Raw genomic sequence first — 16979 nt, 5'->3', positions numbered from 1 at the left:
AATATGCAAATCATAAAATATTGGCTTTGGCCTGTTTTCTGTCTGCCAGGACGTGTTAATTCAGTTTTGGATAAGGTTTTAGATTTCACTCGTTGCTTTACGTTTTTGATTTTGTCATATTTCATTTACTCAGTTGTTTACCAAGTTTTCTTCTGTGGTAAAACGTACTGTTTCTTACTTCCCCAAAAAAACTTTCTTTACTTCCCATTTGGCTCCGTAATTATCAACTGAAAAAGTTTTGTAATTTTGAAAAAAGTGAATAAAACAAAACATCTACAAATTTAACAGGAAGTTACACCTGTTATAAATATTTTTAAAAAAAACTTTTTTTTATTTTTGTGAAACGTCTCATAGTTATATAATTCCACAAATATTTTTCTAGCAAATTACTGCTCGTTTCAGATTTTTTTGCTCGCGTTATTTTGAAATGAAAACAAAATCATGTAAACATATCACACGTTGTGTGTCTGCAAATGTCTTTTATCAGTACTATTTAAAACTTCAGTCTATACCAAAAGCCGAAGAAAACGCTCGTTCTACTGAGAGGACAAATGTTGCTCTCAGTAAAGATCGTTGCAAAACCCTGTAGAAAATGTCCTACCGGTGGTCACTAAAACTAGAAGCTCAAAGCCCGCAATCTGATCCAAAACTCCATGACCAGACATACACTCGTACAAATATTCCATTACATTAGCCATCAAACGAAGAGTGAACTGAATAGTAGTCTTTTCTGCGGCATCGCTCCAATCCCTCTTTGGCCTTTATTTTTGAGTCTATCTGCATCTCTCCAAGTCTCTCCATGTGACCACCCAGTCACCAGGACCACGGTTGTACGTGAGTCAGGCTCGAGCAGATGGCTGTGTTGAAGTGGACGGGATGGAAGTGTTGCACACCCAATGGAAACTGTAGTCCCGTGTGAAGAGGGGCAATGAGGTCCTGAGGTTTCACACTACACGTCCTGTGATCTCTCAGCAGCACGGGCACGGCCAGTTCCCGGCCTCTCTCTGCCCTTTTCATCTTGTACCTGTGGTTCTGGAACCAGATCTTGACCTGAGTGGGCGTCAGGCGCAGGCTACGGGCGAGATGTTCTCTCTCTGGTCCGGACAGGTACCTCTGCTGCCTAAAGCGGCGCTCCAGCTCACATGTCTGCGCTCTGGAGAACAGAACTCTCCTTTTCCTCATTCTCCTCTTCCTTTCGGGCCCCTCAGTGATCGCCCTGGCCTCATCAACCTGCGATCCTTCTTCAGCCTCTGCAGGGTCTCCGGGATCGGCTGCTCCGGGGCAAATTGATGAGAACAGTTATTGGATCATATATACGAACACACTCACATCGTCGCTGGCACACAAAAACCAACATAGAGAGAAAAAAATAGCATTTTATAAATATTGGGTTTTTTGCAATTCCATTTTTAGACACAGCAGCAATCCGATTTTCACTTAATGCCACGGGATTCATCTTAACCAGGTAGAACATGGAAAAGATAGAACATTTTTTTGGACTGGAGAACAACTCCTCCCTGTGTGTGCGTGTGTGTTTATGAATAAACTTACAGTGAGGCTGATACGCTGCTCCCATCCAAAAAGAATTTCTCTTTGGAGGTTGAGTCCCAGCGTCTGCTTGGCTCCGAGAGGTTGCGGGTGCATCTTCATCTTCAGTGTCCTCCGCTCCAAAATCTTCATCATCATCATCATCATCCGCATCCTTCAAGTTCAATATATCTCGCACAGAGAAGCCCATCTTTGTATTACTCATTTTCACAAAAAAAAAAATCTTTAAAGACCTTTAGAGGTCGTGCTCTGCTTCTTGCCAAGTCTGTTTAAGAGAGGCTCCAACCTTTACAGGTTACCGCATCAAATGACGCTTAAAATAATTCAAACAGAAAGGGGGAATACTCCGAGTTATGCTGTCCACTCGCCGTTCCTTTGGTAAAGGTTTATCCAGCATGGGTTTGCCGAGCAGCGTTGGAGGGAGAGACGTTGGCCAGAGTGACCCCCATCCCCACACTGATGGAGTCTTTAAGGTTGCTGAGAAACACTGGAGCATCACAACCTGCAGCCAAAAAACAGGAACCGAGGGCGGGTCTTGGAGTCAAGTGGATGAGCACGGTTTTTAGTGCTTTATTTTAGGCAGGTCTAAATCACTGTGGTTTACAGTATCTAGCTTTGATGCATTCAATCTACAATGAGTGTGTGTGGCATGATGTGACCCAATCGGAAAGGTACTGAGGGTTGATTTGGCCCTCGATTTACATATCAGAAGTGTCCACTGCACAAATGGAAACCTTTGTTGCTAATAATTAGCTCGTGCTTATGCTGAGAGAAAAAAACTTTTTGAAATGCAATTGGTTGGGACATTATATATCGCTGGTAATGGATTGTCTGCTGAAATGAGATGTGTTTGAAATGGCAAGTGGCCAATTTATGGAGACCTTTTAGGTCAATATTTTGCTACGGGATTAAGTCAAGTGGCATAAACATCACGAGCGACCTGTGAGGAGAAGAACAAAAGGCTGTTACTGAGCTCACTTATGGCTGCCTGTCGTTTAAATGAACGTCATATGATCTGTGTTGTTGATACTTAAACCGATCTTGAGGGCCTTTCGTCCACGCTGAATTCACACCTTTGGTACTTGATGGTGCTGATGGGATGGAACCTGTCCGCGCCAAACTCTTTAATTTACATATTCATTAAACTGCAGGTGGAATATAAATACTGTGAGTGAAGTTTAAACACTGTAAATGTGACTTTTTTATATCCATCTGTTCAGCACTCTTACCTTACCCTGTGTTTTAACTTATTGCTGATATTTTGATTTGATCAATGATTAATACCATATTCAAACCTGTATATTTAATAACGAATCATCTTTGCAACGAATTATTGTTAAGTAGTTTATTTATTATTTAATATTAATATTCTTTAGTCTTCTTGTAGCACTGATAGTCATTATGTAGAGTTATTTCGGATTATTATATCTTGTTTGGATGGCATTACACTCTTACGCATTACTTCTGGTATCCGCGTAATATAACCAAAGTTATTTATTGCATGTCCACCGAGATTGTTTATTCATTAGGCTTAATTAGGGTGCTAAATAGCTAATGCTATGTCACTAGACTGGGCCTGTGGGCGTCATTGTGTGTTTAGACACTGTAATTGTCAGAGATATCACAAATGTTTTACAGCCGTTATATATTTTCCTTATTGCTCCACAGATATATATTTTCTTTACTGTAAATTTCACTCCAGGATGTTTTCATGTTATTTAATTTTGTGTCCTGAGCTTGTATGTGATGTGGTTGTGGATGGTTCCCCCTTTTTTAGCCCATCCTGGGTGGTCGTACTAAGCAAACACACATACAAACCGATTTCTAAGCTGTGGGACAATAGGAGGAGTGCAGACCAATGTCCGGCTCGCTCTGGAGCTTTTTGTGCTCGATCAGGTTTTGCATTTATTTGGGAGCTGATTGACGCCCCTCACAAAGCGCCCTAAGAGCTGGGGGATAAATCTGAGGTTGCTCCGTGTTGTCATGGTGCTCTCAATAGACTGGACCTGCTTCTCCATTCGTGTCTGAGGGTGGCAGCTCCGCAGAAATCGAGATTTTTATTTGGCTTTTACACACAGACGCTCCTAAAGTAAGACCTGCAATACGTACTCCTGTACACTTCACCACGCTGTGTGGAGAAAAAACACTGATCTAATCCAAGGAGACCAAAGTGTGGCTTCACAAAGACAGAACACATTAAACACCAATTTAATTTGGATTAATTGAAATGACCCTTTAGATAAGAGTCGTTGTCTTAAAGCAGCTTGTCCAGAAGGTCCAGACCTTTACAGTTTTTCTTGATTTAAGCAAACTGGGATCCACTTAATATTCATTGTTGCTTTCAACTTGCTTTCATTATTTTTTGGTATGTTTTAAAGGTTAACACATGTCTCAAATAAAACACAAAACCTTGGGAGAAAATGGACAACAGAGTATTTATTATCATTTCAGTACATGTGGAAACCACACAGTATAATACTGTTATATCAGAAATCAACCAGTTGCTGACTGGAAGCATGAATAAAAAGTGGTAAGTATTTATCTGGAGAGGACAAAATAATATATCTTATACAATGTCATTTTACACAATGTCACACTTACCCACTGAGATTTTATATCATGATACAAATAAAGGATATTTAAAATATAAAATAAAATGTATATAATGGCAGACTTTTTAAAGGATTTTTATAACTTAAAAAAGATTCTTCAAGAGTTCTTTATCCAGTATGTGTGCAAAGTTTTCCTTCTTAGGTTTCTCTGCCACATCCTCTTCCACACACACACACACACACAAAAACACATACGTTCCTCTGTTGGCACATGCTCAAGCCTCTGGCATTATGTGGGATAATGTTTGACCACTTTGCATTTGTTTAAAGTGCACAGAAATAAAGAAAGTAGGCGGGCAAGAAGTTTGTCTACGAGTTTTTTGTATTACACCTTTTGTGTTTGTTATGTGAGTGGTATTCAGTATATTGCATGGAAGTGTATTTCTGTAAAAAAGAAGCATCAATGAACAGCACACTAAATATAAATATAGACCAGAGAATTCAGAGATAATCCAGGAGGCCATGGTAAAGGGGCACAACATGCTGGACAGCATTTAAGAACAGAAGTTCTCAATGCAATTTCGCCAGTAGTTATTGACTTTATTGTCAGTCTTGGCTTGTCCATCGCAGAAGTGTTCAAATTTAATCTAAATGGATATATCCATAGATTTACATCCAATATTTTTATTGCAAAAAGTTTTTATGTGCAGTAATTGCATAATTTTTACAACTGACATTCACTGGTGGCAGAGAAAAGATCTTCAGTTCTGAACAGGAGACTGCAGTTGTAGATTTTGTGATAATAAATGCCTTCATACTGTTTAAACGGATTAAGTGTTACATGCAGTTTAAAGTAAAGTGAATCAGTAAACTACATTAATTACTACACTTAGGAGAGACAGTTACTGCCAATTAATATAATACATTTTTAATTTCTGACATATTACTGCTTACCATTCTGACAAATGCTAACAGCATAATTCTGCAGAAGTGCATAAGTGATGCAGCATTGCTACTGAACACATAGTGGAAGGTAGCCTATGGGAACTACACAGTGTTGGTAAGTGAGGTGGGGAGAGACATGCCCATGATGGATGGTGCCAGTAGCCAAATCGGAAAGGTGTAAATTTTACTAAGCAATGTTGCTCTGCCCTAACACAAGGCACACAAAGGTCACCAGATTTCATTATAGCAACTCAGTTCACACAGCTAATACAACATAACTGAATCAATTCACTTTAACTCAAAATGTGACAAAACATTATTCTTACACAAATTAAGTTTGTGTTTGTCTAAACTATTCATTTTCCAAGTTATTGTGGCTTATTCAGCTTAAGTGGTCCCACATATCTGTAGTATTTGAGACATGTTAACACTTTAATTAAAACATGCAGTCATAGGGTCCTCCCGTAGACCTCTCTGATCATGTACGCCATACAGTTCATTTCATTCTACACCCTTTTCCCCATAGTTTGAAACTTTAGAAAATTAACTTGTGAGGATAAACTGCATCCCTTTTTCTGAGGCTTGCTGCTCCAATCATCTCAAATCATGTAGCAAATGTCTTTGGGTTTAATTCCTAGAGTCTGTCAAACAGCAAATGTAACCCCAATCCAAGAAAGAGGTACACCATCTGACCAAAATACATTCAGACCAATATCAAAGCTGTCATGTCCTATCTCAAAGTTGTCACATTTAAAAAACTTCAATCTCTTTTGCATAAAAACTTAGATGATCTTAAAGCTTAACAGCTTTTAAGCTTTCAGACTTACCTGTCTGATAGAAACAGCATGTGCTCCTAGGGAACTATAAATCAGATTTTTTCAAATAAACAAAGTTACATTTTTGGTCCAATTTTATCCTCTATTAATAAGAATGATATTTTTACCACCATAACAGACTGTGAAGTGCATCTTCATGCTGAAGGTGCTATTTTATACTGTACCTCAAACTTGTATTAAATCGCTGCTTAATACATTCAGATAAATTATGTAAATATGCTGAATAGATACTGTGCAGATGTGTAAGCTAGAATCTTCCTTGGTTCATGACATATAGAGGACAATTTTTAGTCTTGGGTGGATTCACATTGATTGACCCCAAATTGTATAATTGTATAATACTGATTCTACAGTCTTTTTGGCTTTTGTATTGTTTCATGCATTGTAGTGTTCAACTGCTGCTGCTAATGCACTTGATTATATTCATCTTATCACCAAATCCTTCAAAAGAAAAATATGAGTGTGCTGGAGGGATGAATACAGAATTACACTGCAAGACTCTAGAAGCAGAATAGACTTAGACAGAAACAGATGTTTTTGGAAGTGTTAGATGGGTAAGGGGGTCCACCTAGTGGTGCAGGACTGCTATTCTAACATTTCTGATAAAAATAAATTGGAATGGGGTCACATGGACTGGAAAACTGTGATGTGTTTCTTGCTGTATTGTTGTGCTGTAAAAACATTATGTTAATTTCCACTTTCTGTTTCTCTGTTTAGTGTATTAGCATGTTTGGTGTATTATCATTAGCATTCCCTTGTATGTGTGTTATTGTTTAAACTCTTATTTTAACATGGCATAATGAAAATGTCTGGAACGCAGTGTAAATATGCATCTTTACAGTTTTGTCCAAAATATAACAATGATTTAATTAAAATTACGAATGTATTAGATGTACTTTTTAATAAAATGCAGTACATAGATATGACCAAAAGAGGGAGCAATTGGGCAAGATCTGCACTGCAGACGTATCTTCCTTCCTGCAATGGAAGAACCTTATCTTTAATCTCTAGTTGTGTAGAGCAGCCTAATTTTTACTCAAGTTAAAGTATTGCAATGGAATAATTATTAACTAAATATACTCTTGAAAAGAAGTAAAAGCTTACACATCTATTTACCTGCTGATATAATTCTGCAGTGTACACTGCAGTGTAACTTCTTAATATATCTAGCATTTATTAGCACAGGAACTGCAGGTCAACTCAGAGCTTCATAAATACTCTTATCGTAATATCATCATAATGACCCGGATATAATATTAATATTAGGGCCATTGTGATGACTTTAATTTAATATACATTATATTATAATTCTATTTTATTTTTATCATTATAATACCCAGAACCTGACGTGGAGATTGCAGGAAAGAGTACCAGCAGCTTGTGAGAAGTCCCGAGACTCTAGGAAAGGTCCTGGACAAACGTAAATGTGAAATATAGAAGTGCCGATATTGCGTACTGGTGAGTCCCCACGACAAACACTTGACTGATATAGAACGTTTTGGCAGCAATGACCAAAGATATGTTTTAAGACAAGAGCTACTAGCTTTTACTAGATACTACTTTTTTTTTTTAAACTGTAGAATAGGGAAATAAAACGAAATCTTGCCTAAAATATCTTTTTTTAATGTGTAATTTTTATTTTTTTATGCTCACAGCAATTCCATTTATTGTAATTTATATTGGTCCTTTCATTATGAAATTTGAAACAACTGAAAATGAAGCTGCTTCATTCACATCAAAAAGTAAAGAAAACAAAAAAATGGAGAGATGAGGGTTTTGCCTGACAGTGACTATTTTATTTTTTTAAAATATATATATATATTAAATAATAACAATATTTATTTATGATTAAATAAAATAATAATAAAATAAAGTAACTAAACTAAATAACTAGTAGTTGTTATAAAAATATCAGATAACAATATTTTAAAGTATTCATTGGAGTTAAATCAGCAGCTGCACGTGACTATCACTTCCAAGCGTTGGCCTAAGGGGTAACTGGGCTGTGAAGCAGTGGAACTGCGTTGTCTGAGGTGAGTTAGAGTGAAGTTTAAAAATAATTACATTCAAAAGAAAGTAATTCAGCATCAGCACCTGACTTCACTTATGCCCTCTTTGCTGAATGCAATCAAATTCTCCGACATCTGTGAGAACTCTTTGATCTTACTGATGCTCTCGTTGCTGAATGCAATCAAATTCTCTGACAAAACTTTTTTAAGAACTGAATTTATCAGAGAGACAAGTGCGCAGTCCAACAGTCAAGAGACTGAAGCTACTGTTCAGACCATGGAGTGTGGCAAGTCGAATGTAGTTCGGAATTTGCATGTCCGTTTCATGACCTGACCATGAACTCTTCCAATGACGTCACGTCAATTTGCATTTCATTATTTGTAAAATAATTTAAATTAATATGAATCATGTTATAAATTGTGTGTGTGTGTGTGTGTGTGTGTGTGTGTGTGTGTGATTACTAAGGAATTGTTATCTAGCTGTCCACGTGTTATTCATAGAGAATGGTGTATTTAATATAACATAATTAAATAGTGGTCAAATTCCCTCCTCAAATTTAAATGATTGCAAAAGAACTCGCTAACACATGCACACACACATACACACACACACACACACACACGAACATACGCTGTTGTATTTCCTGAGATCATTTCATTAAAAAAAAACTAAATTAAAGCCATGGTTGATGACCATTGTAAACACCCTGGTAAACACTACATTTTACATAATTTTTTGACTTCGTCATCATTTCATCTCTAAATACAACTTATTATAATATTTAAATAACATATTTTACCTTATGTTCAGAGGCTTTCTTTAACGAGTAGCATCTAATGCAGTTCCGCGGACAACCAGAAGGAGGAGTTCCATGAAACCTGCCTTACTAAAGTTCTCCTGAAAACTTTTTCGATTGAAAAAATGACTGTTTGCATTATTTGACAACACACGCAGTTATAATAAAGTAAGAAACCCTCGTGTTCAAAAATGATCTACAAACAACAGTGCACACCTCCCGGGCTGACCGCGGGTATTTCAATTTTTAACAGTGCTCAAGTTAGTAAGTTCTTGACTGAAACTGCAGTGACAAAAATAGGTGGCGCGTTAATGACTAGCTAAAATAGAGTGCTTTCTTGCTGGTATTAGTATAGGTATCGGTATAAATCATTCATTTAGGCTACATACTAATACCAAATCAAAAGGAGGGGGACATTAAGTTATTACTACATTAAGTTTCTTTAATCACAGGGTGATTAGAACAGGAATACAAATAGAACACTCGAATGTCACAAGAAGACTTTACTTTAATGAGATAATGCATTTCTCTTAAGGAAAGAATAACACACAGTCCTGTAAACTGGTGATCATTGCTGTTTCTGCATGAATATAATGTCGGAAAGAGGAGAAGGACCTCTGGTGGAAACAGGGAGGAGTTGGAAACCCTGCCAGAGAGACTGACGCCTTCGTTTGCTCGGCCACTTGTTGTCTGTGGACAGATCAGTGCAGTCCTTCTGCGTGCTGAATCGAGTCTCAGTAAGGCCGTTGGAGGAAGAGGAGGGAGGCCCTGACCGGGAAACGGCTTTTCCAATGTACAGGAGGGGTAGTAGGGCTTACCGGGGCTTTTACTAGAGGAACGAATAAAGCCTGCAAATGGGTAAGAGTGCATACTTCTTTAAAATGCTGGGAACCGACGTTTCATAACGTGCATTAAAAATGGCCCTGTATAACCCAGCATTCTTGCTTGTTCCTATTTCTGTCTACATACATTTAGTGTAACTTCGTCATAATCTAGGTTTGAATTTGTGTATCTTTCTAGGTGTTTCACTGTAGCCCATGTATTAAAATTACCAGCTTACTGACAATTCTGGAGGTAAAATTCCAACCATTTTCCTTTACGGTGAATGAAATAAGTAATTTGTTGAGCGATCTCAATATAATTATACTTTTGTGTTATCTGTAACGCACCGTGTGTCATATTATTGTCTGCTTTAGAATTTAGATATAAAAGTGTGTCACATTTAGCTGATCACGCAGATGGTTTCCGTTAAAGCCTGTGTAGTGACAGTTTTATAGTTGTCTTATTATTTAGCAACTCTGATGCTTCATTGTCTAGTTGCTGCGCGTCTCCCAGGACCAGGCCTAAACTTTCAAACCCACGTCACTCTTAAGAAAATCCGATCATACTGTGTATTTAGATTTTTGTACAAATTTGATAGGGTGTCATTAATATGCAGGTCATCGTGTACATCAAATGCATATTGTAGCTTTAGAGAAATAAACTGCACCTTTGCACGGAGTGCTGCTCCGATATATGCTGCAGTAGTTTGTAATAGAACGAAATTCATATTAATGATGTATTTAGGCTAAACAACAAACTGTTTTATGCTCAATAAAATGTGACGTTTAATGTTAATGACGTTGATACAGCTTAGATGGTGAAATGGTGATTATTCGGTTTGTTTTTTGCTCAAACCTCCTAAAAGAAAACTAGGAACTAGAAAACTAGCATTATCATTGTTGTCCTCGATAACTAGAATGCAGTAAGTAAACAGAGTACTGCATTCTTTCAAGCCTTTCCCAAATTTTAGCGTTATAGAATGTGAACATTTCTTCAACTCTGAAAGTTGTTTTATGTCTAATAAACCCATATTGTAGAGAATCAGCTTAATGGAGTTTTAAAGTTTAAGCGCAGGCCAAAAAAAGGATCAAGTCGGAACTGTACTTTGATGATTAGGGCTGCACTACTGTATGCAGCAATAACTGAGACACTTCAGATTTTCATTAATAATACATCAGGAACATTTTAGTATTCTGTTCGTATAATTAAACTCTCTAAATTCTCTGAATAGTTGTCTATGGGTTCTAAATTAATGTATGTTAATCTCTCTCATAACTACAGATCGCAGACATTCGTTTATTGCTCACACAAAGCCCTAAAAGGTTCCTATATGGTTCTTTGCCTGACCAAGCGTTTCTAGTAAATGCTTTACCTGGTTGGTGGTTCTTCACACTCTTAAAAAAGGTTACTCACATTCTTCTCAGATCAATGATTGTGTGAGGGAAGCATAAGGGGTTCTTCAAGGCCATCGATCCGATGGCACCTTGGCACCTTTATACAATTGCCAAATAATTCAACTCAGTTATTATATAGGCGTTTTGTAAACTCGTGTATTTTCTTTGCACACAATTCGCTAAAGCAGTGTGTTGTGGTGTTTGCAGAGCAGCCGTACGGTGAGGTGAATCAGCTGGGCGGTGTGTTCGTCAACGGGCGGCCGCTGCCCAACGCCGTGAGGATCCGGATCGTGGAGCTCGCGCAGTTGGGCATCCGACCGTGCGACATCAGCCGCCAGCTGCGCGTCTCCCATGGCTGCGTGAGCAAGATTTTAGCACGTTATAATGAGACGGGCTCCATCTTACCTGGGGCTATCGGGGGCAGCAAGCCACGGGTCACCACGCCCAACGTGGTCAAGAGCATACGGGACTACAAGCAGTCAGATCCAGGGATTTTCGCCTGGGAAATACGAGACAGACTCTTGGCCGACGGAGTTTGTGACAAATACAACGTGCCGTCAGTCAGCTCCATCAGCAGAATCTTGAGGAATAAGATTGGAAACCTGTCTCAACCGGGTCAGTACGAGGGCGCTAAGCCTTCTCCCCCACAGCTGCCCTACAGCTCCGTGTACCCGTACTCATACCCCAACGCCGTTTCGCCCAGCAGTGCCAAGCTGGGCAACCCTCCTGGGGTGGCCGTGACGGCGGGTCACGTGGGACTGTCCAGGGCCTGGCCTTCTGTGCACACTGTCAGCAATATTTTGGGGATACGAGCATTCATGGATCCCTCAGGTACGTCTGAAGTTTACACAGCACTGTAGCGGTAAAAATAAGCCCACACAAGAGTTGGTCTGAATTAAAGTTTTTGCTGTGAGCCTACAGAGCGTGTTTCAAAAAGGGTTGTACTACGCTGAGAAATTGTTCCTTTTAGGGTTTATGCATTCAAAAAGACATAAACATAAGTTAAACGAATTTAAATGTATTTTAATGCATTTTATTAGTGTATTTTACATTACACTTAAATGTGATCGCAAAACTGCACTTTAAAATATTTTTCACAGCAAAGTTAGGTTTTTAGTTGAGTATGTGGGTAAAGTTTTATGTTATAATTCTCTCTCTCTCTCTCTCTATTCACAATTTGTTGAAAACAATAATAACAATAAAGGTGGCGTAAGTGAAATAAAGACCAATATTACGTTTTCATTTTTCTTTAAAAAAAAAAAACGTTTTTAGTGTATATTGAGTATATAACGATAGAAAATATCCACAGAAAACATTTAATAATTAGCATAAATACTTAATTCAAGGTATTAAACATATGCTGATTCGTTCGCAGTTTTGCTGCTCATCTCCGTCGACTAAGACGATAGTCTGACTTTACAGTATGTACAGTATACATACAAAGTAAGACCAGAACTAACATTTAATGTTTTGTAATTGTCTTTAGCGATCGCTGGTCCTGAGGGCTATCAGACAAAAATGGAGGACTGGGCGAGTGTAAACAGAGCAGCATTTCCCTCCACCCACGGACTCAATGGCATTGATAAATCACACCTAGATACGGATATTAAATACAATCAGGTACGTTTTACTTTAGTATATATCTTCCACTATGTGTTGATGAATTTCACTAACATAATTTGTTATAATTCGAAGTTTAGTGGAATTAAACATATCATGGCAAAACTAAATTGGGAATAAAAAAATATTACTAATTAATTTAGTAATACTAAAACTAATTTGTTTAAACGTTGCTAAAAATAGAAGAACATTCCATTTAGTGCATTGTGCTTATTTTCTCTTCTCTTCACCTACAGTCTTCACCTAATCTTGCCGGATATGTTCCCGCGTGCGCCTACTCAGCAAGCCAATACGGTGTCAGCGCGTGTAGTGGAGCTTCCGGTACCTATGCCCCTCATTGGCAGTCTCAAAGTTCAGGGGGTCTAAGCCATACGGGAGGGGGTGCAATGGGCCAGCACGGTCACAGCCTCCACAGCGCCATGGCTTTCAAACGACCAGCACACGGTATACCTTAATTTAACCACAGTTTGCTGCTCTGACATGTATATAATTTAATATCAGTCTTACATTTAACATCATCATTTACATGACTGTTCACAACTAGCGCCTCATTTAATTGACTGTCACCAAATTGGTTGCCTTAAAGTGTTGATACCTTCAATCTCCATTGAGTGACCCCAGAACCTGTATTACCAAAATCACTCAGTTGAAAGGTGCTTTAGAAAAAAGTCATTCTTCTATGGAGTTGCTCCAATCAAGCAGCTTGCACCTCTATATACTTAAAGATCATACCAACATGAAGTGTATCTATGTGATATTATTTTTATACATATGTATCGATGCATAATAATAATAACAATAATAATATACAATACAGATATCCCGAGTTATGGTGGTTCTTGTTTAATATTGTAACATTTTCCATTTAATTTAACATTTATAACTAATTTAATTAAAATTCCCTAAACACCACCTCAAAACCAAAGATTAATCTTTAGTACTGAAGCTTGCCCATTTACAACAACACGATTCATATATCCAAGCTCCAAAACCAAGAGGAAGAACTTCTTCTATTATAAAAAACACCTACATGGGGTTATTATAATAGTAATGCCAATTTTAGTATATTTTAGGCTTAGTTTAGTTTTACAGACTAATCTATTACATTTAATTTATTACATCTAAAACAGAAAACGTTAGTTATTTTGTAAAAAATATATTCATGATCATCACGTAAGTAAATTTACTGAGGAGTCCTCACTTTAAATCTGTGAAACTTCTAAAGCTCTTTTTTTTTAGTTGGTGTATGCCGTTAGAAATGTAAAGTTGACCGAAAAATAATAGCGGCGACGAAGCCATCTAATTCAACCCAGCAATTGAGTAAAATATCCAGTATTTTCCAGTGTACTGGATCTGCATTATCAATCATTATTTGGACTTTATTAATCATACATATTAAGCTATTATTTCCCGCACTTTCTTGCAGTTAGTTGTAACTACTTAATTCAGGCGAATTGTTTGCATTACCTGGTAGGAAATTGAAGAAGTATGAAATATGAGAATAACAAACTCAGCAAGGTAATATATAAGAGAGTATACGATGGGGTTTCCGTCATTGCAAATTTGATTGATTTCTGTGGTCTTATTTTTTGTTCCAGCATGTTCATATATAATATAAATATTTGACATATAGGTTAATCCAGATTTGACGAACAGTGATCTGTATCTTATAATAATGTTGGTCAATTAGAATTTGTATGATTGGTTACAGCCAACTACAAAATCAGTAGTTTTCTAAATGGTGAGCAGAAGCGCAAGTAACTTTCAAACCTGAAAGAGGTTTCTTTTCATGTCTGAACTATTGATCACTGCAATGACTGTACAGTGAACATAAGCAGAACCACTTTAGTATAAATAAATTGGTTTGGAAATCACAAAAAGTGTGGGAACGGTCGGTGCTATATAATCGGTGCTATACACTTAAGCAATTTGACAAGGGATGTAGAAGCTTTTAAAAACTCCAACTCTACAGTTAGATGGATAATGTTATCTGTTAAAATTACATGAATTACATAACACTATAATAACAAGTAGTTATCTAGTTATACTAGATAATAGCAATTAATTGACTTTCCCTGAATTTTTTTTTTCTTGACTTTTAGGTGGGTACATTTAAATAGGTGTTTTACTCGAAACAGACACAAATAAGATATTTAATTATTTAAATAATTAACACAATATTCAAATAATAAATCGGAATTTAAAACAAGTATTATTGTTGTCGTATTTTCTCTCAGTGAGCGTTTCGGTTGGTGAGAGAAGAGTGTGAATTTTGATTTAATTGGTTTACATTATTTTGCGCCGCCTGCTGTTACGTGGTAAATGTCAAGTCAAAAGACATGATGATATTTAATATATTTTTTAAATGCTTTTTATTTGGTCAGAAACATGAACCAAAAAGAACAGCCGATTTTAAAGAGAGGGGACTTAGGTTTAGTTCAGCTAAAGTGTTTTTTGGGCTCATTCTGTTGCCTGTGTTGATTTTCAGTTGGGGACAGGAAGCCCTCCAGTCTGAGTCCTGTGGGCAAGCAGCAGCAGGAGGTGTTAAGCGGACTGCCCGGAGCCCCCTCCTCATCCTAACCCCCTCCACAGTCAATTGCACTCACATAGTCCAAAGGGGCAGCTTGAGGGCGGCAGCAGTAAGTTATTGCTGTCATATCGTGCGGTCTGAAACGCGCAGATAATTAGGCGAGATTAATTTAACATGGGTAGCTGGAGCTGTGGGAGTTTATGATCACAGGTGATTTCTGCAATATTTGCAGTCCATTAGTTTTTTTTACATTTCCTGTCTATTTTTTTCTTTCTGTTGTTTATAAATAACGCTTCTTTTATAACAATTCAATACAATACAGCAGAACAAATTGGTAATATGAAAAATAAAAAGTTGCATATGGACTTTAGTCTTTGTTCATTTGAAAAATGGTAACTAATTATGTGTCTCCTGTTAAAAATGTAAGCCTAATAACTGTAGGCTCTTACAAGAATGTATGAATGAAAGAGAAAAACAACTTCCCAGTTTTATTTTTTATAAATCCTACTGTGTCTAATAAACGCATGTTTAAGGAAAGTGATTTTTGACTACTGTGTATTATTTATTATTATTATTTTTTTTTTTTACCGTTTTATCCTTTACTTTCGTTTTCTCAATGCCCAGCTACAAGAGACGAAAAAGAAAACTGACTAATAGATTAGTTAGAACTAAAAATTTTAATTTTAATATTTTAATAATTTTAATAATTTTAATTAAATGTACTTATTTGTGTGCTTGCTTTTTTCGGAAGAAAATATTTCAGATTGTTTGTACTTGATTATATGCGTTAACATTTTTTATATATTATTATTATTATTATTATTATTATTTAGTTACGGACGTCTGTTCGTTTTAATATAGTAAATCCTATTTTCAGTTCCACTAATTAATGAAAAAAAAATACAGCTTGTAATTACAGCAATCATGTGCCATACAGACTGGGATTAATCAAAGGGGTTAAATGAGTTCAGTGGATAACTTATAAAACTATTTTAAAAAACTATTACATTTTGTGTTGGAACAGGTACTTAAACGTTGATCTGGACCAAAACCTGAATTTGACATAGGGCTGGGTCATTTTAAATCGTCTTTAGCTGGTTAGAGGACATAATGGTAAGATAATGATCTACTTTTCCAAAGGATGCTTCTTTTAGCTCAAATACAAACACGAAATAACTTTATTTAGTAATATACCTTCACACAAAATACAAGAGAACTTCTATAGCATACTAAATATATGTTTACATATCATATTATTATTATTATTATTATTATTATTATTATTATTATTATTATTATAGCTGTTGTTGTTGATGTTTTAGAAGTTATTATATATACAGTTACATTAACAAGAATGATGTACCACTCCAAGTAATTACATATACCGCTTAAAATTGACCGGGACGTATTTTTCATATGTATCTTCTGTCAACATTTCACACACATTTTCTGCAGCAGATGGTTATGCGTCCATGGATCTGATGTACACAAAAAAATAGCTAGTTGAGTATAAAATTGCCTTGTTATAGAATCATTAGCTTGCATTTCCTGCATGACTATAAAAACACATTTACTAATGGAAATAAAAAAAAAACCTTCATTTTGAAGGCGAGTAGGAGTGCCTTCCAAGAGCATATATTCTCCTTCAGCTTCATAGGTTTCCACTCTAATTTAAAGAAACATTTGAAGGTAAGAAAATTGCTATTAAATCCGTGTTAGTTTAGTTTTAAGCTGCACTTTACATTGCCTTGTTATACAGCATACACCAGCAAACCAGGTGATTTTTACATTTTTTCCTATTTAGGTAAAGTTTTGATCCAACCTCATAATCAACCTTAAGATAAACCTTAAATACTTAAATAATAATAATAATAATAATAATAATAATAATAATAATAATAATAATAATTGCTCTGCTGCTGGACT

At 36.5% G+C, this 16979-nt stretch overlaps 2 protein-coding genes across 2 annotated transcripts; one reads left to right on the top strand and one right to left on the bottom strand.

The window, feature by feature from the left end:
* Positions 1-813: 813 nt before the first annotated feature.
* Positions 814-1753, bottom strand: nkx2.2b (NK2 homeobox 2b). Its single transcript, XM_072656599.1, has 2 exons — positions 1555-1753; positions 814-1289 (listed from the first exon to the last, which is right to left on the bottom strand). Exons 1-2 carry the CDS (start codon positions 1751-1753, stop codon positions 814-816), a joined length of 675 nt encoding a protein of 224 aa, XP_072512700.1.
* A 7125-nt stretch (positions 1754-8878) lies between these two features.
* Positions 8879-15103, top strand: pax1b (paired box 1b). The gene is made up of 5 exons (XM_072676286.1): positions 8879-8947; positions 11089-11734; positions 12390-12523; positions 12760-12967; positions 15012-15103. The coding sequence occupies exons 1-5, from the start codon at positions 8879-8881 to the stop codon at positions 15101-15103; spliced, it is 1149 nt and encodes a 382-aa protein (XP_072532387.1).
* The last annotated feature ends 1876 nt before the right edge of the window (positions 15104-16979 follow it).

Source organism: Salminus brasiliensis, chromosome 1 (assembly GCF_030463535.1).
Source record: "Salminus brasiliensis chromosome 1, fSalBra1.hap2, whole genome shotgun sequence".
In the NCBI taxonomy this organism is placed as follows: domain Eukaryota; kingdom Metazoa; phylum Chordata; class Actinopteri; order Characiformes; family Bryconidae; genus Salminus; species Salminus brasiliensis.
This window is presented reverse-complemented; position numbering and strand designations above follow the sequence as displayed.

Excerpts from the sequence above, each read along its gene's own strand:
- nkx2.2b (XM_072656599.1), bottom strand. The coding sequence starts at position 1,753 with ATGAGTAATACAAAGATGGGCTTCTCTGTGCGAGATATATTGAACTTG. Across the intron at positions 1,290-1,554 it reads GGGAGCAGCGTATCAGCCTC|CAATTTGCCCCGGAGCAGCC; the intron begins ACTGTAAGTTTA and ends AACTGTTCTCAT.
- pax1b (XM_072676286.1), top strand. The coding sequence starts at position 8,879 with ATGATCTACAAACAACAGTGCACACCTCCCGGGCTGACCGCGGGTATT. Across the intron at positions 8,948-11,088 it reads CAATTTTTAACAGTGCTCAA|CAGTGTGTTGTGGTGTTTGC; the intron begins GTTAGTAAGTTC and ends AATTCGCTAAAG. Across the intron at positions 12,524-12,759 it reads CGGATATTAAATACAATCAG|TCTTCACCTAATCTTGCCGG; the intron begins GTACGTTTTACT and ends CTTCACCTACAG.